The sequence below is a fragment of the Salvia hispanica genome, chromosome 1 (assembly GCF_029641045.1).
Source record: "Salvia hispanica isolate PSC_SH4W2 chromosome 1, Shi_PSC_v1, whole genome shotgun sequence".
In the NCBI taxonomy this organism is placed as follows: domain Eukaryota; kingdom Viridiplantae; phylum Streptophyta; class Magnoliopsida; order Lamiales; family Lamiaceae; genus Salvia; species Salvia hispanica.
In genome coordinates, this window is record NC_142692.1 from 38,406,857 (window position 1) to 38,431,512 (window position 24,656).

Here is a 24,656-nt window from a genome sequence, read left to right on the forward strand (position 1 = left end):
GGTGCACTCTATCACAAAAGTAAAAATATAAATATAAATAATTGTTGCGCGTGCCACAATTTCAATTTCTCTACCCTCTCTCACATCATAATGTGTTGAACACGAACATACACAGATTTAATTTATGTAGTACTCCTAGTTTTACTTTTAGTTATAAAATTGTTTTTTTAATAAATAGCTATAAATTAAATGTCGATAAAATTGGCTTCACTTTATATATTACAAACACTTTACATGTCGCAAAATTAATTACGTACATTCTAAAATATCACTAAATTTTAGTAACATTTTTGTATATTTTCTGAAATACAGTAACACAAGATATATACGTACCAATCTTGAACATATCGCATTTTTTTCTTGTTGATATGTGTACTCAATTACTAAGTAGTAGTAGTACAGTGCATAATACAAGGAAGGGAGGGAGTATTATAATAGTTTAAATTATTCAAAATGTCGGTAATTAAGTATAAGAAATTAAAAGTTACAGTATTACTTTTGAAATGTGACTATTTTTCGTAGATATCTTGAAATAGTATTATTAGACAATTGTTTGCGGACGGGGAATATATATAGTTTAAATTCGAAGGATTTGTATGCTATTCCGACCATTACGCATGTTTGTTAGAGGCCCTTTTGTGTTTTTTTTTTTATCATAATATTTCCCTGCAATTGGATCTGAAGTTAATCAATAAGGGAGTTAAAATATAAAAGATATTAAGGGTAGGTGAGCAGCCAACTGCTCTATAAATTAAATCAGTACTCCTATTCGGTTTGGTCAAGGAAAAACATATCAATAATGAAATTCACGATATAAGCAATACCGATTATTATACTCCTATACGACTTGGACATGACTTGTGACTTAGTTAAACCCTCAAAATTATCTTTAGACTAAATTTACTACTATTACTATTTCGATAAGAAAATTATTAAATTACGGTTAATCACTAAATATGTTGAAATCTATAATAATAAGTAATTATAATTATAATAATGACTTAAATTATATTCTGATCTTTGGTAGTCAACCGGCCAAAACCCAAATGGATTAAAATAAATATGAAATTTACTACTACTTATCTAAATGATGCAATAATGGGCATTTTATAAGTATTGGCAGACAAATTACTTAGAAGACAAATCTAGAAATAAAATAAATAAGAGTATTTAATTGGTAGATAAATTATTGTCTTCAAATTAGTTGGTAGAAAAATCTAGAAAAAAAATGAAATAAGAATATAATTAAGTGGATAGTGTCGTATGTCCGTTGCTGCCAACACCCTGATAATTCATGATTTTTTATTTTTTCACAAAAATGGTATATGATCTTTGTTTTATACTCCCTTTGTCTCATTAAATATGAATATTTGAGAATCAACATGAAATTTTATGTAGTTGTTTTGTGAGTAAATGAAAAGAAAGTAAAGTAAAAGAGATGAAAAAGTAGAGATAGAGTTGTTTTCATTTTAAATGGGACATTCCAAAAAGAAAAGTGTTTCATTTTTAATGGAACATGGTGAGTATCATTTTTGGTATTTCGTGAAAAAAATAATTCTATGCACCAAACATGTAATTTCTTCTTTTCCTTTCTTCTTTCCTTTTTCTTCTTAGTTTTTATTTCCTCTTCTTTCTTTTTTCTTCCTTTCTTTATAGTGTTTTATACCTACACCTAATTGACATTCATAATATAAATTAAAGACAAAACATCTAATTAAATCAATTGTATAAACTAATTAGATCAATTAAATATTTTTTTAATATAATTCTTTTATATCATTATTCACTAAAGCATCTAACTAAAAATATTCAATTATTATATATTATTATAAATATAAATTATAATTTTAAATTTTATTAAGACTATATTGATCATTTATTAATTTAAGATAAAATAATAATAATAATAATAATAATAATAATATCATTTAATATTATATGATTCATATTTAAATAAGTATATTATAATTATTTATTAATTATGAGTTATTAGTTTTATAATAATATAATAATTAAATACTATAATTAAAACAATAATTATAGTAGTAGTTAATATGAGTCATAATTTAAATTATATTAAAAAATAAATTAATTATTAATTTATAATATCATAATAGTAATTAATAATAATAGTATAGAAGAGGAAGATAGAGAAGATATATAGATATCATTTTAAGTTCTTTTTTCATGTATACCTAAAAGTGTCATCTATAGCAAAAATAGCAAAAATGTGAAAATGTGATTTTTAGGGAGTATTTTGGGGTGAAAATCAGCATCAGATATTCAAAAATGTGATTTTTAGGTAAAAAAGACGATACTCCATATAAAATAAAGATCATATAACATTTTTGTACAAAAGTGAAAGATCAAGTACTATTTATATAGTTCACTCTTCATATTTACATTTGATGAAAGAGCAATATAATCTGTCTACGCTCTACAGCGTGAACATTTGATCTCCGTTTGATGAAAACGATGTCATTTGATCGTCGCATCTTTGATTTTGCCAACTCAATTTAGGTACTGATGAAATTTAATTTCGTAAGAAAAGAAAGTTCGTAAATTTATGTTTCAAATTTCTAAATTGATGTAACAAATCAAATTATTTTCAACCTTGAACAATCTTTATCCCCAATTAATGAAATGATCAGTAGCTGCAGCTGGTTCTATTATCTATGCGATGCGATTATATTATTAGAGCGTTTGACTCTTGTGAAACATATGATGCAGTAGCCTACGTTCAATAAATCAAATGAGTACTAGCTAGTATAATTTGGTGTATATGATGTTTTAAATATGATTCATGTTCTGTATTTTTCATCTCAATATCAAGCAAATGTAAATTTTTCTCAATTTTCACAGCCACGAATTAACAAAATTTCAAAAATATGCCACATTTTCGGCTTCCACTGAAGCAGGAGTTTGGGCTCGACCCAAGGTCAATTAAAGTGGGCTGGGCCAAAATGGGCCATTTACCCAACACTATGTATTACTTGTAATTGTATCTTGATAATTGCATTAAACTAATATACTAAGTAAAATATGTCTAAATTATCATTAATATATTTTGTCCCTTAAATTAATATATTTCTTTGTCTCATGTTACTTGAGTCACTTCTTTTTTGCACTCATTTTGAAAAATTATATAGTAGAGAGAATACGAACGAGAAGACTCTCCTCTACATTATTTTTTTCTTATTTTACTCTCTCTCCACTTTAACTATTTAATACTCCCTCCGTCCATAAAAAATAGGACACATTTACCATTTTTGACCGTCCACAAAAAATAGAGCACATTCATTTATGGAAAGTTTTCAATAAATAATAACTTTACACATCATTCCACCTAACACTACTTCTCACTTACTTATTCTCTTTCTCTCTTACTTTTTTTCCTTCTCTCTTACTTTACCAATTCTACATTAAAACTTGTGCCATACACCAATTATTCTATTTTTTTGGACGAAAGTAGTATTATTTTTTTAAAATAAGTATAATAAAGGAATGAGTCGAGTAATATGGGACGGAAGCAGTATCATATTACTAGTACTTACTAAACTAGGGGTATGTACAACTCTTTTAACCAAAAGATGATATAGAATTATCACACCTTCCCTTTAATATAATATTATCCTCCGCCAATAAAAAAATGAGTTGTCCCAAATTTTATACTCCATCGGTCCACGAAAAATAGTTTTATTTTGTCATTTTGGAATTAAAAAAAAAAACAATCTCATTTCTAAAAATGTAAAATTTCACTGTCATACTTTATTCATTTTTTCTCCTCTCTCCCCTACATTAGTAACATATTCTCCATATCTTTCTTAATTTATTACTTTTTTTCTTTCTCTCTTATTTTAACAATTTCTCATTAAAACCCATGTCGTCCATAAACGAAACTATTATTTTTGGACGGCGGGAGTACATTCTTTTATGAAAGGAATATTGAAGTTATTATCCAATGAGGACGAAGACTCGAACTCTACTTATTAGATGAATGAGAAACGTCTTCCCAACGAAACCACACTTTGTCGTCTAATGAAGTTTATCGTTCATTATACCTCAAAAGTGAATGCAAACGGCGTGCCGTCTTGGGCTTTAATTCGACCAGCTACAAACAATAACTTGTCACACACTTGCATAGTTGCATTGCCTCCTTTTTTGGAGACGAAGCAACGTTCCAAAACCCTCTTTTAAGCCTTAAATCTCGCCCAGCAAATCAATTTATTTTAAAATCTCCATCTCTTCTTTTAATGAAAAAAAAAGTTGTTGAGATTAGTAGAAACATTTATCCCCATGCAAGATCATTACTAAAACTTACTAGAAAACAAGCAAGAAATGCATACTCCTATTACATATATTTCCCTGACTTTGCATATTTTAATGAATAAGAGACATGAGTAGCTCCAAGGTTGCTGCCTTGCTCAAGATCAAGGTTCTTTCATGGTTGGTTGGTTGCCCTCTTTCTCCATTAACTCATTCTTACAAAACCTCATTTTGTTCTGTTCATTTTGGTTGTCCGTGTCCGGATTGCCGAGAGAAGCTTCCACCTCCACAAGGTCCGGCTGCGGCGCAACAGCGGCTATTTCAAGGAGAAGTTGAAAGACGAGACGACAGACGAAGTCAATCTCCCTCCGGATTTCCCGGTGGAGCTGAGGCCTTCGAGCTGACCGCACTCCTGATGTATGGTCACGATGCATTAGTAGAGGCAGATAACGTAGCTGCTCTAAGATGCGCCACAGATTTCCTAGAGATGTGGCGCCACTGCCAAGGCCTGGACATGTATCTCAACCAGGTGGTCCTCCAGAGCTGGCACCAGACTGTGCTGGTGCTGTCCCAGGCCCACGGGCTGCTCCCATGGGCGGAGGACGTGCTCCTCGTCACCCGCTGCATCGAGACCATGGCGTTCATGGCATGCATGGAGATTCTTGATCCAGAGCAGGGTCGGGAGCAGGCGCTGCAGCTGCACGAGCCTTGGCCGTGGAGGGATGCCGCTGTGGGGGATGTGGTCAGCAGAGATGTATGGATATTAGATGTCATTGCTCTGCCGTTTGCTTTTTTCAAGAGGGTCATTGCATCTCTGAGGCGGCAGGCCATTGAGGACAAATATGTCTGCACCATTATACTATTGTATGCCCACACCCACAAAGAATCTGCCCCCGGGCTTGCAGACTTGCTTCCAGACAGGGGCGTCCCAGTTGGGTTCTACTTGTACTTGCTAGCCATAGGGACGGGGAGGAACGAGAGCTTGGAGAAGAAGGTTGCATCCATGCTGCATCTGGCTCAGCCGGAGGATCTGGCTGGTATTGAGTTAGCAGTGGTTGAGAGGATATTCTTGGGCTCGGACACCAGGTCACCTGCTGTTGCGCGGCTATGGGACCAGTACCTAACTAACATAGCTGCTGATCCTGACCTCCCCTGCACAAGACTCATCACTCTCATCCAAACAACTATTCCCCATTCCAGCAGGCATACACATGATTACCTCTACACGGCGCTAGACTTCTTCTTCCGCTCCCACCCCAACCTTTCGCAGGAGGAGAAAGGATCACTCTGCAAATATCTCGACTGCCAAAAACTCTCTCCGTCTGTCTGCATTGAAGTCCTCAGGAATGAGGTGATGCCACTGCGCCTCATGATGCAGGCGCTCTTTGTGCACGCTCAACACATGTCCATGCCACCTGACCACAAAAACAGCTATGAGTCCACTGCCTTCAGAATCCAGAATCTTGAGACAGAGCTCCAGTCTCTCAAGAGGACCCTCCACCTGCAACAGAGTAAAAATCATCAAAAGTCCAGCTGCATTGCAACTTTCACTTTTACTTTGCACAGAAAATACGCAGATAAAGTACGAAACATACTCCATCAGCTCCTCCTGTTTGGTGGAGGAAAATCAAAGAGAAACAGACCTGCTTCCGCTTCCTTTCCCAATTAATATAGTATATTTAACGATTTCATCTTTATATTATGAAAAAGAAAATGAAGATGAAAACCAAAGCTATATTTATATACCATGACATAACTTTGCAATATAAACAACATGAATGTGCCATACAAAACTGTTTCCTCACTTCAACTGTATCCAAACAATGCAGATGTGGCTACTATCAAACTCGAAGGTTATGCATACCTTCTTGCTTACTCTACCATGAATTTTCCTACCAGAACCTATATCTCAACTCTCCACTCCATATAAATTTCAACTGTGCTAGACCCAGTTGAATTCCCAGTTTGTGAAAACGACTATTAACCGCTAATTACTTCTTGTCGAACGCCAGTACTTGATGCAGACTAGCCATCATCACCTCTCGGAGACGGTGGTGATTCGTTATTGCTCAGACTAGGAGACGGAGGCTCAGATTGCTGACTAGGAGACGGAGGCTCAGATTGCTGACTAGGAGACGAAGGCTCAAGATCTCCCACCTTCTTCTGCAGGCTCCAGTACATGATACTTGCTGTCAAGGTCAGGATCATCTTCTGGTTCACCTAACACCATCAGTTACAACAGAAGAGGATATGACTCTTTTGTATAGTATTGGATGCATAAATGAGGCCAGAGATAATATCCTTTTCAAGTGTTACGTTCGGAGATAGTAAACTAGCCAGTAGATAAGCAGTTTACTATCTAAATATAGGCGAAGCAAAATGAGCTTATACTGGGATGCCCTAACACTAGAAAATTCATATATTAAATGCAACTGGTGAATGTACCTCAATTATATCCTCAGGCAATAAGAATATGGAGCATCCAAGCTTTCGAGCGACACTGATAATATATGTTGCATTTGATTTCTTATCTTCATCTGCATTTACAATTAAATTCACTTTCAGTTAGAAGAAACTATCAAACCAGGTCATGTTGTGAGCCACAATCAGACACAACAAACATAAGTAGAGAGAAAATCGATGCAAGTTAACTCCAAGATAGATGAGTTATTCACACTACCTAAATGCCCCTTAGAGGTTAGGGCCATTGCCTCATTTGGCTCCTAAAATAAACTGCCTTTCTAGGTACATCAATTAATTTTCAGCCATCCTAAGCATATAAGTTTAATTTGTTAAACTCATTAGCTGTAACAGAAGATCCTAAATCTTGCCATTCCATCTAGAGAGGAAGAAGTGGTTGCATAGTTGAACGAGGACTCGCATACCAGTTGTGCCCTTCGTCACTAGGGCCCAGTTCACCACCCTTGGCTCAACGGAACTTAAAAGTTCGAGAAAGAATCTCCCAGTTGCGAGGTTTTTATCCTGATAATGCCAGAGAAAACGGATATATAATAGCAAATATATGAACGAGCTGCAAGATCAAGGTCTTCAGTGCTACCTTGAAGCTTTCCATTTGGGAACTTCTACCAGATCTCTTGACTTTCTCGTTTGCCCAATTCAGTATGTCAGCATCTCCAATTTCCTTTCCCTGGGAATGCTGTCTCAAGTTTTTCAACAGGTTGAGCATGCTAAATCTCATTAACTGCCACAGAAAAGCTGCAAAAGATAAACAGATAAATTTACGTTGATGTTTAAAGGCTGATAAACCAAACCAACAGTTGCATAACATATGGGATCAGCATTATTGACAATAAAAATCATACAGGAGCCAAAAGATTTTAGCGTGAAAACCTTATGATATTGGAAAGCATGCAACTCTGCTAACTTATGCATAGATAGCATGAAAAGTGAAGCGGTAGTGATAGCCCCCCATAATCACTTTAACAAAAAAAATGAAGACTGCATTTGAAAGTACCTAAAACCTATGGATGAACCATGAACAGTATAATTTTTTGAATGAAAACAGGGATCAGAATCATAATATACTTTTGTACATGACTTACGAAGATGAGCAGTCTTACCAATTATGAGCTTCTTGTTTCCCTGCGCAATATCATTTCCAGCTATATTCACCAGGGAGAGATTCAAATCCTTTCCAATACTCACAACTTGGTTGCAATTCTCAAGTTTCTTGAAAGGCATATTAATGGAAGATTTTGAAGCTTTTTTCCAGTTAACAGACCCAGGAGAGGCCTTTTCAAGTACTTCTAGTAGAACCCATCTGCATGCAGGACAAGTTGAAGCAAAATAAACTCATAAAGCCACATGCCAAAACAAAGAAAAGGAAACCTCACCCTCCCCTGACAGTGTCAAATAAATTGTTGACGTGGGTTTCAATCCCAAGGCTATTAATCCACAGCCGGAAGCATCGCTCTTCACGTGAAGTTTGAGCATCATCTTCCATCATATCAGGAACAGGTATCTTTGACTGGTCCACTGATAGTCCATTTCTGAAACAGTAATTTCAATAATCACAACAATCATAAGACTGGACTATTGGACATTTTAAGTGGGGAATACTTAAGCAGTTTATACACATAATGGATAAATTAAGCAGTTTATACAGATAGTGGATAAATTATGTTTTGGTCCTAAAGTAGGAGTAGGCCTCCCACATGGCATCGTCTCTTTAAAATAAGTGATATGAAAATGAATAAAAGACAGCAACTCATCAAAAATATATTCTAGCTTTGAAATAAACATGATTATTGAAATGAACTATTAAAGTTTTGTCTCCATAAATGGAAGGTGAGGTTTGTAGTCTACCTGTGTTGAAATATTTGAGCAACGAATGCAAGATTTAGATTTGCTGATCCCTCAACGATGTCCTTTGGAGTAACATATCTTTTACAATCTAGCTTTTCAGCTTGCTCAATAATCAATTTTGCTCTTTCAGTGGGATCTGTTGTTTCTAATGTTGAGTTTGTGCCAAGTTCTGGGGCGAGTGCATTGAGCAAGTGAGCATAAGCTTCTCCATCCTGCATTAGAACGGGTGTGTTGAGCTACACAGACTAAACAATTGCCAATTTTTTGGGGAGCTCTAAATAAGGCTCTTAGAGGCTTCTGCCCCCTGATTGGTCCACGGACCTTTTAAAGTTGTACTATTCTTACCTTCAAATCTGAGGAAAAATTTGTAACCTGCTTCTCAAATCCTGCTCTCTTCAGATGAAAGTTCATCCATTTGAGAAGAACTTTCTCTGGGGCTAATCCCATAAGCTCCTCTACATCCTGCATTGGATCAATTATAAGTACATGTCAGATGCTATTAGTCTGAGAAATAACATGAAAACAACTATGAGAATTCTTCACATTGGTATCCTCCACCAGCTCAACAAGTTGAGGCGTCTTCTTTAAATCAAGATCAGATAGCAATTGTATCTGATGTTTGACAAACAAGATGGAACAGAAATTAGCTATATTTTCAACTTATATCATGCTACAGACCTGCAGAATTGAATTTACCTTGATTATTTGGGACATCAACCCAACGACTAAATGAGGCTGTCAGACAAATAATGAAGTTATCATGATTCATATCCATGTTGATGATATCTACAATCTATTGAAAATGAGAGATATAACCACAGATGGCTAGCTTACTCTTGCTTCAATTAGGTCCTGTGTGCCAATGTTGACCACTGTGCACCCAATTGCCTTTGCAGAATTGAGGCAAAGGTTATGGTTCTCGTTCCTCTCCCATGGATTTAGAACCTTCTTAGTATTGATCGCTCGCTCATCTATAGTATTAGGTACAGCTACATTTATGAGTTTACTGCATCAAATAATTACATGGGTGAGAAGAAAATATGATAATTATTCTTGTTCACATACATGTATGAATTTACAGATACTCTATATGACAGGGGATACAAGGGGTGTCCAGTACCATAGAAGAACACCATCCTTTGCCAATTCGAAGATATCATCGCTAGCTGGATCTAGGGGGAGATAATCCTTCAAGAATGGATCTTCTCCAAGATAGTTGTTGATGTGGGCGACATAGGAAGACTTTTCGGATTCACTAATTGTGTGGTGTAGTGTAGTTGTAGTTGCTTTGAGAAACGACGATTGAGGTTGGGGACCACCCACTTTAGCTGAGGCCTGAGCTTGCAGGTCCAAATAATGCTACACATATTTGAATCATACGTGATATTTAGGTGTCTTTATCAATATATCCATTCATGGAAAGGGAGATGCACACTAGGAAGCATACTAGAGTTATATCATGGAAACAGGAAACAAAGGTTATTCTAGACGAGACTCAATTTAACATACATACCCGAAGGAAGGATTCAAAATCAACTTCTTCGTTTAAATCAGGAGATGACTCCTTTAAGATCTCCGTGATCTCATTTTCTGTCAATTCAGTGACCCCCTTCAATTTTGCCAATACTGGTGGCAAATCTGCGAATGTAACATTTCCAGATTGGTTCTTTGCTGAGAGAAACTGCAACCAAAACCATATTCAATTCTTTGTAAACGATGTGCATTTGGTCAAAAGGGATGAGATATCACAGTACCTTAGATTTAAGGCCTCGAAGCTCAACTTGAGTGAATTGGCTCTGAAGCCAAGGATCAGAGACGATTACGCCCACGAAACTCGACATATTCGCATTAAATCTCCAAACGGAAACAAGACAGATTAGCTGGTAACGAGGTTTCAAACATGGGAGATCAATCTATATCCATCCATATTCTACGAACAAGTCAGTAAGCACGATCGATTCTCTAACAGAAGTACAGAAGCCAAAGCTGATCATACAAAACGCAACTAACTAAGGCATTCAGGCTAATAAGAAACTAATTCAATCAAAAAGCTATATTGAGAATATGTATGAAGCATATTAACAAACAGTTGATGTGCAAAAGAGATAGAAATCGATGGATAACCTTCTGATGATGAGTAATGATTACAACAGAAGAGAAGAGGATCAACCTCATGCCATCTATTATTCATTTATTTGTAGCATTGGCGCGTGTGTTTGGGATCAAGATTGAAGAATGGAAATAGAAATGAAAAGGGAGGATATGATAATTGATAATAGGAGAAAATGTCGTTTCGGCTACGGACATGCGAAAACTCAGGGAGCACAAAATAACTAACCACCACCTCTATTTCTAGATTTAGCTCTTCTTTTCATTTAAGTCATCCATTCAATGTTTAAACCTCTCTATTTTGTAGAATTAATTAGATATTAGATCTTAATTTAAATTTAAGGAGTAGTAACTTTCAGTAGTAATACTATTACTGGAGTAACTAATAAGTACTCTGCTAGATGAAGTACTCTGCAATATTTTTTAAAAAGAGTTCGGATCTCTTATTCCAAAAAAAGAAAGATAAAGAACTTAGTTTATATAGGAAATAATTTATTAAACCTTAGGTATAACTACTGCCTATATGAGTTATAATCAACGTCGAACCAATTTTAAAGACCGAATTGTTGAACTTGCCATAATTAGCTTGTTTTAGGTCATAGTAAGACATTGTTAGTTTATTTTAGGTCATGCTTGGTTGTTTTTATGTCATGCTATATAAATCTGGATTTGAAAAATACGGATGTTATATTAAGATCATTTTTATGTCGTGCTTACTATCATGACCTAAAATAGACTAAGCATGACCTATATGTTCTCTAAATATGACCTGTAGGGCTGACAATTTTTTACACGACATGATAACACGACACGAACCGGCACGAAATTAATGGGTTTAGGTCAGAGCTTATTGGGTTCGTGTCCTTATCGGGTCGACCCATTAAGGACACGAAAATTTCGTGTCGTGTTCGTGTCGGATTCGTGTTATCCGTTAACAATGCGTGTTCGTGTCGTGTTCGTGTTATCCGTTAACAAATAATATTTTAATATTATTAATTCTTATTATTTTCATTTTTCAATACTTATTAAATGACTCTTACAATCTCATTTTTCAATACGTGTTGTTATCGTGTCGTGTTGACCCGAAGTGCTTCGTGTCGTTAATAGGTTCGTGTCGTGTTCGTATCTGAGGGTAGCGGGTCGTGTTCGTGTTCGTGTTTGAGATTTTCTTAACGGGTCGTGTTTGTGTTTGTTATTATCGTGTTTGTGTCGTTATCGTGTCGATAAGATAACGACCCGACACGCACGATTTGCCAGCCCTAATGACCTGTGAGTGTGGTTATGTGGTTCGGTCTTTAAGACTGGATTTGTTAATAATGAGACTCCTACCTATATTATGCAAATACTAAGATTAAATTTAGTAAAGAGTAAATTTAGTAGATGATAAATATATCATCATATTAATACTATGATACGGTGATGGTCGGCACTGATACGATACAGATAGCTTTGTGGGAAGAACCTCATCCACACACAAGACACTAGTACCCATTATTAATTCGTACCCACAAAGTTGATGAGAAAAAGAAAAAATAACGTGTCAATTAAATGAATCAAGAATGAAAAAAATATACTTCCTCCGTCCCAGATTTGTAGTAACATTTTGCCATAAAAGTCTATCCCATATTTAGAGTAACATTTAGAATTTACCATATTTGCACATAAAATTTTACCTCATTATTCACTAAAATTATACCAAAATGTCATTATCTATATTAAAATAAATCAAAACAAAAATAAAAAACCAAAAAATCAAAGAGAGACTCACTTTCAACCAACTCACTTCATTTATTACACACTTCATCATCTCACTCCACCATCTCATTTCATTTATTACACACTGCACCTCTCACTTCATTAATTACACACTCCATCAATTCCTTAAAACCCGTGTCATAACTAAATGTTACTACAAATGTGGGACGGAGGGAGTATATATATAAAGGTGCGAAGATCAATTTCAAAGGCATATTTTACATACATTGTTACAATTTCCAAACACTGCACACAAAACCATAAGTTTGTAAACATTTAGAAGTTGTCCAATTATTGAGCGTGAGAGGCAAGTGCAAGAAGAGGAAGAGCTCTACGGATAGTGATCCCAGGGCTCTCAGTCATGTCCAAGTGTTTTGGCTCAATCCCATTAGGCAATTTCCAGTCGAATTTTTGCACTAGATTCGCTAACACAAGCTCCATTGTAACCGTAGCATATGTGACCCCAGGGCATCCCCTTCTTCCCGCCCCAAACAGGATCAACTCGAAATCTTGCCCTTTGAAATCTATTGAGGAATTCAAGAATCTTTCGGGAGTAAACTTCTCTGGTTCATCCCACAAGACTAGGTCCCTCCCCATGGCCCATGCGTTGATCATCACTAGGGTTCCAGCTGAAACGTCGTAGCCTTTGATCTGCACATCCTTGTTTGCCACTCTAGGTGCAAGCAGCGGGATTGGTGGATGGAGACGCATGGTTTCCTTGATCACAACCTTCATGTACCTCATTTTTTCTAGATCTTCTTGTGTTATATGTTGTTTTTGCTTAACAATGCCTCGTACCTCGAGTTGCAACTTCTCCATCACCCTTGGATGCCGTAAGAGTTCGGACATCACCCATTCTAAAGATGTGGAGATTGTATCAGTTCCACCAATAAATACGTCCTGTATATCATAGTCAATAATGCATTAAATAAAAACAATCCAAATTAATCTATCACTCATTTTGTTGAATAAACTAATTTTGAACTCCTCAGACATAAGAAACAATATCTGTTAGACAAATCAACACTTAAATATTTATCGTGGAAAAATCTAAAATGAGAAAAAACATAGATGTACATGAAGCAACCAAAATATGCACTAAAGAATTATTCGCAAACAGATGACGACTTAATCCTAATTCCAAGATCTAATATACTTAAACTTCATCCGTCTATCAACATACCTCATACTTTTTGGCAGCTTAGATGAAGTAATACCCGTAAATAAGATAATGAAATCAATGTGAATTCTATCCTTTATAATACATAAAATAAGACAAGTGAGACATAGGGCCAATAATAGAAAACAAGTCAGTCAACAACAGCTTATCGAGGAGATAAGAATGAAAAATTACCAAAAGCAAGGCTTTGATGGTGTCGAGATCAATGGAGGAGGAATCATGAGTCTGATTGTTGTAGATTTGGAGCAAAACATGGACAAAATCTTGGTTGACATGTTTCACCTGATGTTGCCGCTCATGAATCACACTCTCCAAAACCTCATTCATCTGTTTGGCAGTGGTATCAAGCCTCCTATCAAAACCATTGACACGACCAATCCATCCAAGCCACGGAATAAAATCACCAATATTAATAAACCCTAGAAGCTCCATGAAATCCTTCATCAAAAGCAGAAACTTTTTTCCATTTTCGGTCTCACTGTATTTCCTCCCGAAAGCAGATCTGAAAACCGCATCACCATTCATCTGCGCGATCATCTCACGAGAAGGCCCGTTTCTTCTTCCCTTATGGAGCCGAAGGACTGAACCCTTTTGCTGCTCAGCATCTGTAGGACAAAGATGCTCTTCATCTGCCTCCAGTATTCGCCGTAGGGGGCTGAGCTGATGTCTTTGCAGCCGTAGAGGAGCTTCTTCAGCGCCTTGAACTCCGGCCGGTTGGAGAAGTTGTGGTCGTGAGTTTTCATGATGTCGCGGGCCGTGTCCGCCGAGGAGGCGATGAGGACCGGGATGCTTCCGAAGTGGAGGAGCATGAGCGGGCCGTGTTTTCGGGCCAGGGAATGCAGGTCGTGGTGAGGAAGGGAGCTCAGCTGATGTAGGTTTCCAATTATCGGTAGCTTCCTCGGGGAAGGGGGCAGTCTCCTTTTGTTTGAGGATTTCGGGAAAATTCGGTTAATTAACAAGATTACAGAAACAAGAGATGAGAGGATCATGAATGCCTTCAACTTTAACTCATCCATTTTTACAACTGCAACAAGTGTTTGCTTAATTAATTGCTTCTGCTTCAGTGCCTGATTATATAAAACTTTCTACTACCAAACCATACATAGTCATGAGCTGGCTAATAATATAGAGTCATACTCCAGTCTCCACTGATTACTTCAAAGGAATATATTCTTTGCAACTCTGTCATTCAAAATACTACATCCGTCCAACAAAATTTGTCCCATTTTTCTATTTCCGTCCGTCCCCCAAAATTTGTCTCATTTCACTTTTACCATTTTTGGTAGTGGACCATATATTCCACTAACTCATTCCTACTCATATTTTATTATAAAACTAATATATAAAAGTAGGACCCACAATCCACTAACTTTTTCTAACTCACTTTCCATTACATTTCTTAAAACTCGTGCCAGATCAAAGTAGGACAAATTTTGGTGGGCAGAGATGGTAACTAGTTCAACCTGACGATCTTCATATCGATTTTAGTAAGTTTATTATACAATACACTCTTTATATTTATATGGTAGAGAAATTTATATAAGCCAAATAATTTAAGATAAATGTACTATGGTAGAGAAATTTATTTACTACATCTGTATGTATGTTACTCGTAATTTTATACTTCGGTTCATCCCATTCAAGATAAATGACGCAAAGAAAGTAATTAAAGATTCATAACCATGTGGTGCTATTAATATTATCATATTTGTGTATACTCCCTCTGTTTTGTATCAAGAGTCCCAATTTATAATTTTATGGGGACTTTCAATGCCTGATTATATAAAACTTTCTACCACCAAACCATCCATAGTCATGAGCTGGCTAATAATATAAAATTATACTCCACTACTTACTTCAAAAGAATATCTTCTTGCATACTCCGTCGTTCAAAATAACATGTGGGCCGTCCAAACAATAGGCCTGTAAAGAAGTCATTACAAATGCAAATAAGTAGCCCAAAATTAAGCAGATTCTTTTTTGATATAAATTAAAGAGTAAAGGCTAAAACTGGGTTTAAACATATGTCCATTTTATGATTTTGGTCATATACTTTATCTTTTGAATTTTTGCATCCTGAACATTTCAACTCAGATCACAATTGGTCCTACACTAACAATTTCGTCAATTTTTAAACGGTTTTAACCCGATTTTGACCGGTTTTGATGGTTTTAACAGTCCCATTCGGATTAAAACCGTTTTAAAATCGGTCAAAATCCGGTTAAAACCGTTTAAAAATTGACGGAATTTTTAGTGTAGGACCAATTGTGATCCGAGTTGAAATGTTCAAAATGCAAAAATTCAAAAGATAAAGTATAGGACCAAAATCATAAAATGAGCATATGTTCAGGATCAGTTTTGGCCTTTACTCTAAATTAAATTTAGTAAATTTTATACACAAATCAAATATTTTTATTTACAAACAATAATAGGGAGTAACTTTTTAATTTTAAAAATAAGAGATTTGGTGTAAAGTTTGATTACTCTTATGTGCTATTTTTTTTTTAAATTTAAGCAAAGTCTCATTTAAAAATAAAAGATAATTTGCTCAAAATATGTATAATTATTTAGTTTTGCAAAAAAGTATGTCTTGCATTTCAGCAAAGTCTGTCATTTATGAATCATGATCTTTTTTTTTAAAATTCTAATTTGATATTATTACATGTCTTATTAGTCAATATATATCTCTTTCACGAATAAAAACTCTTACAGTCTTATTTGCTATTAAAAGAAATTATTTTTTTAGTAATAAATAGACTGACTATAAGGATTAAGGACAAGATAGATGACCGATCACGCCAAAGAGGTAGCTTTCATATCTATCTAGGGGAGTACTTACTTACAATTTATTAGGCCGTCCATATGCATTTATATCTTATAAAATCGACATTTCCCATCCTCTTACGTGATCGTGATAGATCATATGATATACTCCCTCCCTAGTAATTTTAGAAATGATTTTCTCTTCAATATATACAATTCATTTTTCACTAATAATACTTTAATTATTTTTTATTTCTATTTTTATATTACTTTATTAATTATGCATTAAAACTTGTAGCGAACCAAATATTTATATTTATAAGGGACGGAGAAGGTATTATTTTACATGCAAATAATTTCCGTCACCATTTTCATGTCCCTAAGATTATTAATTTGAATATTCATAAAATGTAGGAGTAGCATGTATAGTTAGAAAGAAAAAAAAAAAAAAAAGCTATAAAATCCCTACACATGCAGAGCTTAACACAAGTTCAGAAATGGAGGAGTTGCAATATAATCCCATTCTTGTCACACTTGTTTTCTCTCTCATCTCGATTTTGTCTCTTAACCTCATCTTCCACAAATCCTCCACCAAAAGAAACCCACCCCCATCACCCCCAAAGCTGCCGATAATCGGCAACCTCCACCAACTCAGCTCACTCCCCCACCGCAGTCTCCACTCTCTCGCCCAAAAATACGGCGCCGTCATGCTCCTCCACTTGGGCTCCGTCCCTGTCCTCGTCATCTCCTCGGCCGACGCAGCCCGCGAAGTCATGAAAACCCATGATATCGCCTTCGCAAGCCGACCCACTTTCAAGGTAGGTACTCCATAATTGGATTAGATTATTTTCTTTTACGTATCTAATTGTAGTTAATCATTTAATTAAAGGCCTCGAAGAAGCTGCTGTACAACTGCAAAGACGTGGGGTCCGCACCCTATGGTGAGTACTGGAGAAAGATAAAGAGCATCTTCGTCCTTCAGCTGCTCAGCAACAAAAGGGTTCAATCCTTCCGATGGATCAGAGAGGAAGAAACGGCCCTTCTTGTGAACAAGGTTCGACAAGCTTCAGGAGCTCCTGTGGATTTAAGCGCCATGTTTGCTACTTTTACGAATGATGGGATTGCTAGAGCGGCCTTTGGGAAAAAGTACAGTGAGTCTGAAAATGGGAACAAGTTTCTACGTGTGATGACGGATTTGATGGAGTTTCTAGGGGTTATTAATATTGGCGATTTCATGCCGTGGCTTGATTGGATTGGCTATCTTAATGGTTTTTACAACAGACTGGATAACACAGCCAAACAGATGGACCATGTTTTGGAGTCTTTGATTCAAGAACATCTTGATCCAAACGACCAACATTCACCTGATTTTGTCGACATTTTAATCCAAATTTGCCACGAGGATGCCTCCATTCAACGTGATTGCATCAAACCATTGCTTTTGGTAATTTAATCTCTCACTTCGCGTATGCCTTGATTAGGATTTAATTTGGTTGCTATACTACTCCATTTAATACTACTACTAACTACTACTTTATTGTTTTCCTCATCTCTATGAAAGGAACATCAAATACACAAATCATGCAAGATGGCGTAGTACTTATAATACTACTACTCCATTTACTTATAAAAAGTTCTAGTACGTGTTCTTGTCTTTTTGCGTATGCCTTTGAGGACACAAAACAGAACGAAAATGACCATCTTTTCATGTCTTAGTATATAACAAGTTTCCATTTATTTATTTTGTTTGATTAATTTCACTATAATTTTATAGTAGTACCTTTTTCGCAGATGCAGACATTTTAAAAATTCTATATCATTTTCATGCATCGATTTTTAATGTTTGGGGGTTATATAACCAAAATATTTTTTTATCCAGATAGTTTTGCTTCTTGAATAAAATAGGGTTTTTCTTATGGTATATTTTATTATTAGTCGTTCTATACATTTTTAAGTCTGTAGGGCTGTATTTAAAAATAATAATTTGAAGTATTATAAATATTATCGTCTGATCAATTTTTGGATCCGTCATCAATGTTGCACAGGATGTATTTGTAGGTGGAACTGATACGATATCCACAGCTCTGGAATGGGTGATGTCGGAACTCTTACAAAACCCTAGAGTGATGGAGAAGCTGCAATTCGAGGTACGAGGAATCACAAAGCAGGACCAAGAGATACGAGATGGTGATATAGAGAAAATGCATTATCTCAAGGCTGTGATCAAGGAAGCCATGCGTTGCCACCCGCCCTTCCCATTACTTGGGCCTCGAATCGCGAGGGAAGACGTGCGAGTCAAAGGCTACGACGTTGCAGCCGGAACAATGGTGATGATCAATGGGTGGGCCATCGGGCGGGATCCTGCCTCCTGGGACGAACCAGACAAGTTTATCCCAGAAAGATTCTTGAATTCTTCGATTGACTTGAGAGGCCAGGATTTCGAGCTTATCCCCTTTGGGGCAGGACGAAGAGGGTGCCCCGGGATCACATTCTCTATCGTTGCTATAGAGATTGTGATAGCAAATTTGGTGCACAAGTTTGATTGGAAATTACCTAATGGAGAAGATTTGGACATGAATGAGATACCTGGGATGGCAGCACATAGAGTTGTTCCACTTCTTGCACTTGCCTCTCCGATTAGTGAATAGTAGTAGTATAATTCGGAAGGCTAGCTCTATCAATAAGTTTCAGTTTTATAGATTATATACTTCATGTGAGTGCATGTTAAGTTTGTTTACGTGGTTTATATATGTTGTAGTTTTAGATCTATCTATGTATAAAGTTTTGTTTAATTACTAGTCTATAGTTAACTATTTTTATCCCATTTGTTTTTTAAGTGATATACTACTACATTTGTAAGTAAAGATTACTAAAGTGTCTGATGGGAGGCGAATAAATTGGTGTAACCAAAAGATATGCATACTTTTGTAGTAGTAATTAGTAGTAATATATAGTTGGTGTGATAAATCTTTTAGGATAAGGGGTTGTATAATTAATAACACAGTTATATCCTTTTATTTTCAAATTGTACTAATTCGTATCCAACATAATTGAGACATATTTTTAATACACAAAAAAACTGATTGAATAATGCACATTAATAGTGGTTGGGAGGTGCAAACTTATGTGTAATGGGTTGTCTAAGAATGGAGTATTTTTTTAATACACGAAACATGCAATTATTTTTTTAGAATGTATAAATTGGGAACTGTGCATGTACAGTAATAGTACTAGTACATTCTTATAATAATAAAATGTTTATATCTCTCTATATGTATACAAAATCTAAATATTAAAATCGATCGGTTCATATATTGTTAGTACAAGGACATAATCAAATCTTTATTTAATTCATCGAGTAATGCTCTATACATTGGATCATATATATAGGTATGCATTGCAATTATGATCGCATGTAGTAACTCCTAAAGTAACAATATTTCATGAGATTAAAACATTTTTCACCCAGCAAACCATAAACACAAATTTAAAACACGCACAAACACACATGAAAATAGTAGCTATGCAACCACAGTAGCAACTGCATGAAGAGGGACAACCCTATGTGCAGTAATCCCAGGCCCCTCATTCATGTCCAAATCCTTTCCATCAGCCAATTTCCAGTCAAATTTTGCCACAAGATTCGCCACCAACAACTCGATAACTGCCATCGAATAGGCAATCCCCGGGCAGCCTCTTCTCCCAGCACCAAAAGGTATCAACTCAAAATCAACACCCTTAAAATCTATAGAAGAATTCAAGAATCTCTCTGGCATAAACTTGTCTGGTTCGTCCCACAGCTCTGGGTCCCTCCCTATGGCCCAAAAGCTAACCATCACCACTGTCCCAGCTGCCACGTCGTACCCCTTTACCTTCACGTCTCGGGTGGCTACCCTTGGAAGGAGAAGGGGAAACGGGGGGTGCAAACGGAGACTTTCTTTGATCACGGCTTTCAAGTAGTGCATTCTGTCAATGTCATCGTCTGTTATGTCTTTTTTATGTCCGATGATTCCTCTCACCTCTTGTTGCAGTTTTAGCATGGCCTTTGGATGCCGTAGGAGTTCCGTCATTGTCCATTCCAGTACCACAGCTGAGGTGTCGGTCCCCGCACCAAACACATCCTGCAAATAATAAGTGAAATTTTTGCCATCAATTCCTAATAACTATCAAATAAGTACTATATAAAATGGGTTACCCAAAGTCATAGCTATTAATTCATTGTAATTATATTCAACCCAGTATACATTCAAATATCTAGATATATAGAAGCCATATCTAGTGGTTAGCTTGGTATATGAAACATTATCTTATCTGATAATTAAATCTAGCAATCAAATGAGGTGTGAATAAATGAATGATACTTACCAAAATTATAGCTTTAATGCTATCCCTATTGGTGGAGACATCATGAGTGTAAATCTGAAGCAAGATGTCAACAAAATCAACTTCAGTTTTGTCCTCCAAAGACTCGACCTGATTCCCCAGCCTCTCTTGAATGACAGTCTCCAGCACTCCATCCAAACCAGCGGCAATCCTGTCCACCTTTTCATCAAACCCGTTGATACGATCGATCCAGCGGAGCCACGGGATGAACTCTCCGATGCTGATCGCCCCCAAGGCCTCAGTCATCTGCATCATAAGCACGAGGAACTCCTTCCCCTTGTCAGACTGGCTGTATGTCCGGCCGAGAGCCGACCGACACACCCCGTCGTAGGTGAAGTTGAAAAACATATGGCTGAGATTAACGGGTCGTCCAGAAGATTCTCGAATGATGTGTACGAAGAGGGCGGTTTCCTCCTGACGGATGGGGCGGAAGGATTGGACCCTTTTGTTGCTGAGCAGCTTGAGGATAAAATGGCCCTTGGCCTGGCGCCAGTACTCGCCGTAGGGCGCGAACACGACGTCCTTGCCGTTGTACAGGATCTTCTTGTGAGCCTTGTACCTAGGCCTGTCCGCAAAAGAGAGGTCGTGGTTTTTCATGATCTCCCTAGCAGCATCCGCAGAGGAGACGACCAGGACTGGAACCCTTCCAAAGTGGAGCAACATGAGCGGGCCGTGTTTCTTCGACAGTACCAGGAAGTCGCGGTGGGGCAGGAGGCTCAGCTGGTGGAGGTTCCCCAGCACTGGAACCCCCCTAGGCGACGGCGGCACCTTCTTCCTTCCACCCCGCTTCCTAATCAACCATACTACCATCATACTCATACATGTCATCAATACTACTATAAACAATTCCATTTCCAATTCCAATTCCAATTCCAATTCTTCCATTTTTTGCATTTTATAAATCAGGGTTTTATATGGTAAAGGGTACCTATCAATTCCATTTTTCAAAACTAGCAAGTGATATTGCGTTTGCTTATAATGTTAAATAAAAGATTTCAATCCTATCATCATATAGCTGATTTAATAAACAATAGTGTAAATGGAATTTTGTTTTTAAAGCATCCACAATTTAATTGTCAATGAAATTGCGAATAAATAAATTTGTTTAATTAGATTTCTATTGTTATTTGTAGGCTGTAGCTATGAAAGGATAACAATTTATATGGCCCCCATGACCCCACTATGGGCCTCACATTATAGCTCTGTATTGTTGACCAATAAAGAAAGGTAGTAATTACTACTCATCCTCATTTTTTAACATAAAAATTAAGAAATTATCTTAAATAAATTAGGTAATGATAAAATAATAAGAGATAGCAAAAATATAAGAGAGATAAGACAAAATAAAGTAAATACTGAAGTTTAAAGTAATTAAATAATTTTATTTTTTATTAAAAACAATGATTCAATTTTATTAGAACGCCATAAAAATTATAATAACTTAGTTGAGACTAATAATATATCAAATCCATCTCGTATGACGTGACAGTATAATTAAAGACTTTCTCTTACTTTGGGAACGTAACGGTGGTGTTGGGGTTTGGTGCACCTTGCACACAGCGAAAGACTTGTACAAAACAAATAAATCAGATACAGATCTATTTGACCGATTATGCGATTAATCAATTCACATGTTAAACAGATAATTGCATGCTAGAACGCAAATAATTCATGCTTAGAAAATATAAATCCTAAACATGATTTCTACGGTTTAGAGTTACCGATTTGATTCTCCAAAGAATCGTCGATTGCTCGCGCCTTCTCCACGTGATGATCTTCAATACTAGACCACGGATCTTCTCTCTGGTTCCCGAACTGTATCTCGATATCAGGGTGGGCTGATCTTATCAAAATACTAGGACTTAAATAAAGAAGAAAGAAGAAATCCTTTTCGGAAAAGGTGAAGAATTCGAAATCCTCCACAGCTGGAGAGTTCGAAATTTTCGAAAATTTTGAGAATAAAAATTGTGATAATTTTGTCTCCTTTATTCTCCTATTTATATTAAGTTCCTTTTGGGCCCAGACAGGGATCTATGGAAGGTTTTGGATATGGGCTCGCCCAATTAGCTTTTTACTAATTAAATTGAACCCACAATTTAATACAAGCTTATATTGGAATATTACGAGCAGCCACTACAGAAGTAATATTGAACTCTCCCCATCCAAATCCGAAATTACAAGTAATCCGGGTTTCCACTTTTATTATTTATTTCCCGCGCTTAAGATATAAATGTCCATTAATTAATTAATGTCTGCTATGGACTTAATTAATTAATATCTTATTAATTCCAAGAGTGGACTTAGCGAGAAACACTTATTTATTATTCATAGAGTAATAAAACTCCAACTGGCCAGTTTTCCGAATAATAAAACCTTGTTCGAGCTCCTCTTGAGGACAATATCAAACGAGACTCACCTCGTGCGCGATTCAACATAATAGCAATCCTAGCACCGCTAGATATTAATCACCACTACCTAATATATCAGGATTATTGGGTTGCGAAAAACCCGCACCATTTGATAAGTCAAAGTAGTGCATAATCAATATCGTATGCTCAATGCTAATGTATGTAGATTAAGAAATAGTATTTTATCAAGACCTAGTCTTTCAGTAGATAGCATAAAGACACGTCTTACTGTTAGATCCATTCAGTGCTATACTACACCAACGTCATCTTATTTCAGAAAGGCTTGGAAATAATCGGACTGACATTGCAACCTTTCACGATAGGTAGTCTAAGCCTATCTGGGTTGTGAAATTCTTCTTTTTCTTTTGCAAAGCATTGCATAGAACCGACTGTGTCACCTTAAAGTGGACGACGCCCACAACCAGTCTACTAAGCAAAAGACTTAGACTTTGTTTGCTTCTTATACATTTAAATGTTTATAAAACATCTTATAAATGCACAAGCAAACACAATGTAATAATATACTGATTCTATTCGTGCGAAACTGCTCGAATAATACTGAATCGGGTTAAAAGTGGATTATAGAGTTTTACGTATACAAGCAAGATTCTATTCGAGCGAAACTTGCTCGAAACATGCTTTTCAGTATACCCAAACCTAACAAACGGTAGATAGAATAATTTTTTTTAAAGAGTGATGCTAAATGGTCATAGTCCAGCCACACATTTAAAAAATTAATAAAATATGTTGTAGTTATTGCTAATTCATCAAAATCAGTTTACCTCAAAAACATCAAATATATTAGAACTATTGTACCCTTTTACTTGAAATACAACATTTGTGTCGTTGTGATGTTTAAATATTTTTTATCTTTTAATTATTATGCAGTAGTTTATCTACATCAGTTTCATTTCCTTTTATTATTAATTTATACGTATATTATTTATTAAACATATTATAGATTGATTTCATGTTGATTTACAAATATGATATGATATATTGTTCAATAAATATTACTTAGTTTTTTATTATTGAACCATAACATAATTTATTAATATTTGATAATAAGCATTATCTTGAAATCTATTAATCATATACTAATGCATTTATTCTATTTTTTATTATTTGATTGATTATAAATTCAAACTTATCTTAAATTCAATTGAAGTTTCAATTGCTCTTCGACTCAATTTATTAATTAAAAAATTTAAATTGATCTTTATATTTAATGAAATAATTTAGTGTTTTAGTCGTTCTTAGATTCATTATATCTTCATTTAGTTGAATAATTAAAATTTCAATTGATACTATATTCAATTTGAATTACTGAAATATTTATCAATTGAATTTAGTACAATAATCATTATATTTGCAACTGCATTTATTTAAAATTACAATTACAACAATTTCATGATAAAAAGTAATGCACTTTGCATATAGGCAAAGTAACAACTACCATCACCCAT

The 24,656-nt window shown here is 35.8% G+C and overlaps 5 protein-coding genes across 10 annotated transcripts; 2 read left to right on the forward strand and 3 right to left on the reverse strand.

Annotated features, from left to right (window-relative positions):
* Positions 1 to 4,496: 4,496 nt before the first annotated feature.
* On the forward strand, positions 4,497 to 5,935 carry LOC125220749 (Phototropic-responsive NPH3 family protein; the record flags this gene model as incomplete). Its single annotated transcript, XM_048122894.2, is given in 2 exon segments — positions 4,497 to 4,635; positions 4,638 to 5,935. Coding segments are annotated over 2 exon segments (1,437 nt in total), but the record flags the coding sequence as incomplete, so codon positions are not given.
* A 45-nt stretch (positions 5,936 to 5,980) lies between these two features.
* LOC125223670 (fimbrin-5-like) lies at positions 5,981 to 10,992 on the reverse strand. Of its 6 annotated transcripts, none has more exons than XM_089063073.1 (15): positions 10,717 to 10,992; positions 10,347 to 10,505; positions 10,106 to 10,273; positions 9,713 to 9,951; positions 9,427 to 9,598; positions 9,289 to 9,327; positions 9,136 to 9,204; positions 8,938 to 9,054; positions 8,593 to 8,804; positions 8,121 to 8,276; positions 7,848 to 8,047; positions 7,325 to 7,482; positions 7,152 to 7,248; positions 6,712 to 6,803; positions 5,981 to 6,477 (listed from the first exon to the last, which is right to left on the reverse strand). In XM_089063073.1, exons 1-15 carry the CDS (start codon positions 10,765 to 10,767, stop codon positions 6,292 to 6,294), a joined length of 2,115 nt encoding a protein of 704 aa, XP_088919199.1. In that variant the 5' UTR covers positions 10,768 to 10,992; the 3' UTR covers positions 5,981 to 6,291. The 6 variants fall into 6 exon arrangements, with proteins under 6 accessions (XP_088919199.1, XP_047982879.1, XP_047982875.1 ...); XM_048126922.2 differs by having other exon boundaries at positions 5,981 to 6,486; positions 10,347 to 10,446; positions 10,717 to 10,960; XM_048126918.2 differs by having other exon boundaries at positions 5,981 to 6,486; positions 10,717 to 10,960.
* Positions 10,993 to 12,504: 1,512 nt separating this feature from the next.
* Positions 12,505 to 14,198, reverse strand: LOC125223814 (cytochrome P450 71A8-like). Its single transcript, XM_089063205.1, has 2 exons — positions 13,811 to 14,198; positions 12,505 to 13,356 (listed from the first exon to the last, which is right to left on the reverse strand). The coding sequence occupies exons 1-2, from the start codon at positions 14,171 to 14,173 to the stop codon at positions 12,748 to 12,750; spliced, it is 972 nt and encodes a 323-aa protein (XP_088919331.1). The 5' UTR covers positions 14,174 to 14,198; the 3' UTR covers positions 12,505 to 12,747.
* A 2,695-nt stretch (positions 14,199 to 16,893) lies between these two features.
* LOC125219930 (cytochrome P450 736A117-like) lies at positions 16,894 to 19,191 on the forward strand. Its single transcript, XM_048122025.2, has 3 exons — positions 16,894 to 17,217; positions 17,289 to 17,843; positions 18,445 to 19,191. The coding sequence occupies exons 1-3, from the start codon at positions 16,897 to 16,899 to the stop codon at positions 19,045 to 19,047; spliced, it is 1,479 nt and encodes a 492-aa protein (XP_047977982.2). The 5' UTR covers positions 16,894 to 16,896; the 3' UTR covers positions 19,048 to 19,191.
* A 498-nt stretch (positions 19,192 to 19,689) lies between these two features.
* LOC125219824 (cytochrome P450 736A117-like) lies at positions 19,690 to 21,830 on the reverse strand. Its single transcript, XM_048121898.2, has 2 exons — positions 20,765 to 21,830; positions 19,690 to 20,520 (listed from the first exon to the last, which is right to left on the reverse strand). Exons 1-2 carry the CDS (start codon positions 21,674 to 21,676, stop codon positions 19,921 to 19,923), a joined length of 1,512 nt encoding a protein of 503 aa, XP_047977855.1. The 5' UTR covers positions 21,677 to 21,830; the 3' UTR covers positions 19,690 to 19,920.
* Between the last annotated feature and the right edge of the window lie 2,826 nt (positions 21,831 to 24,656).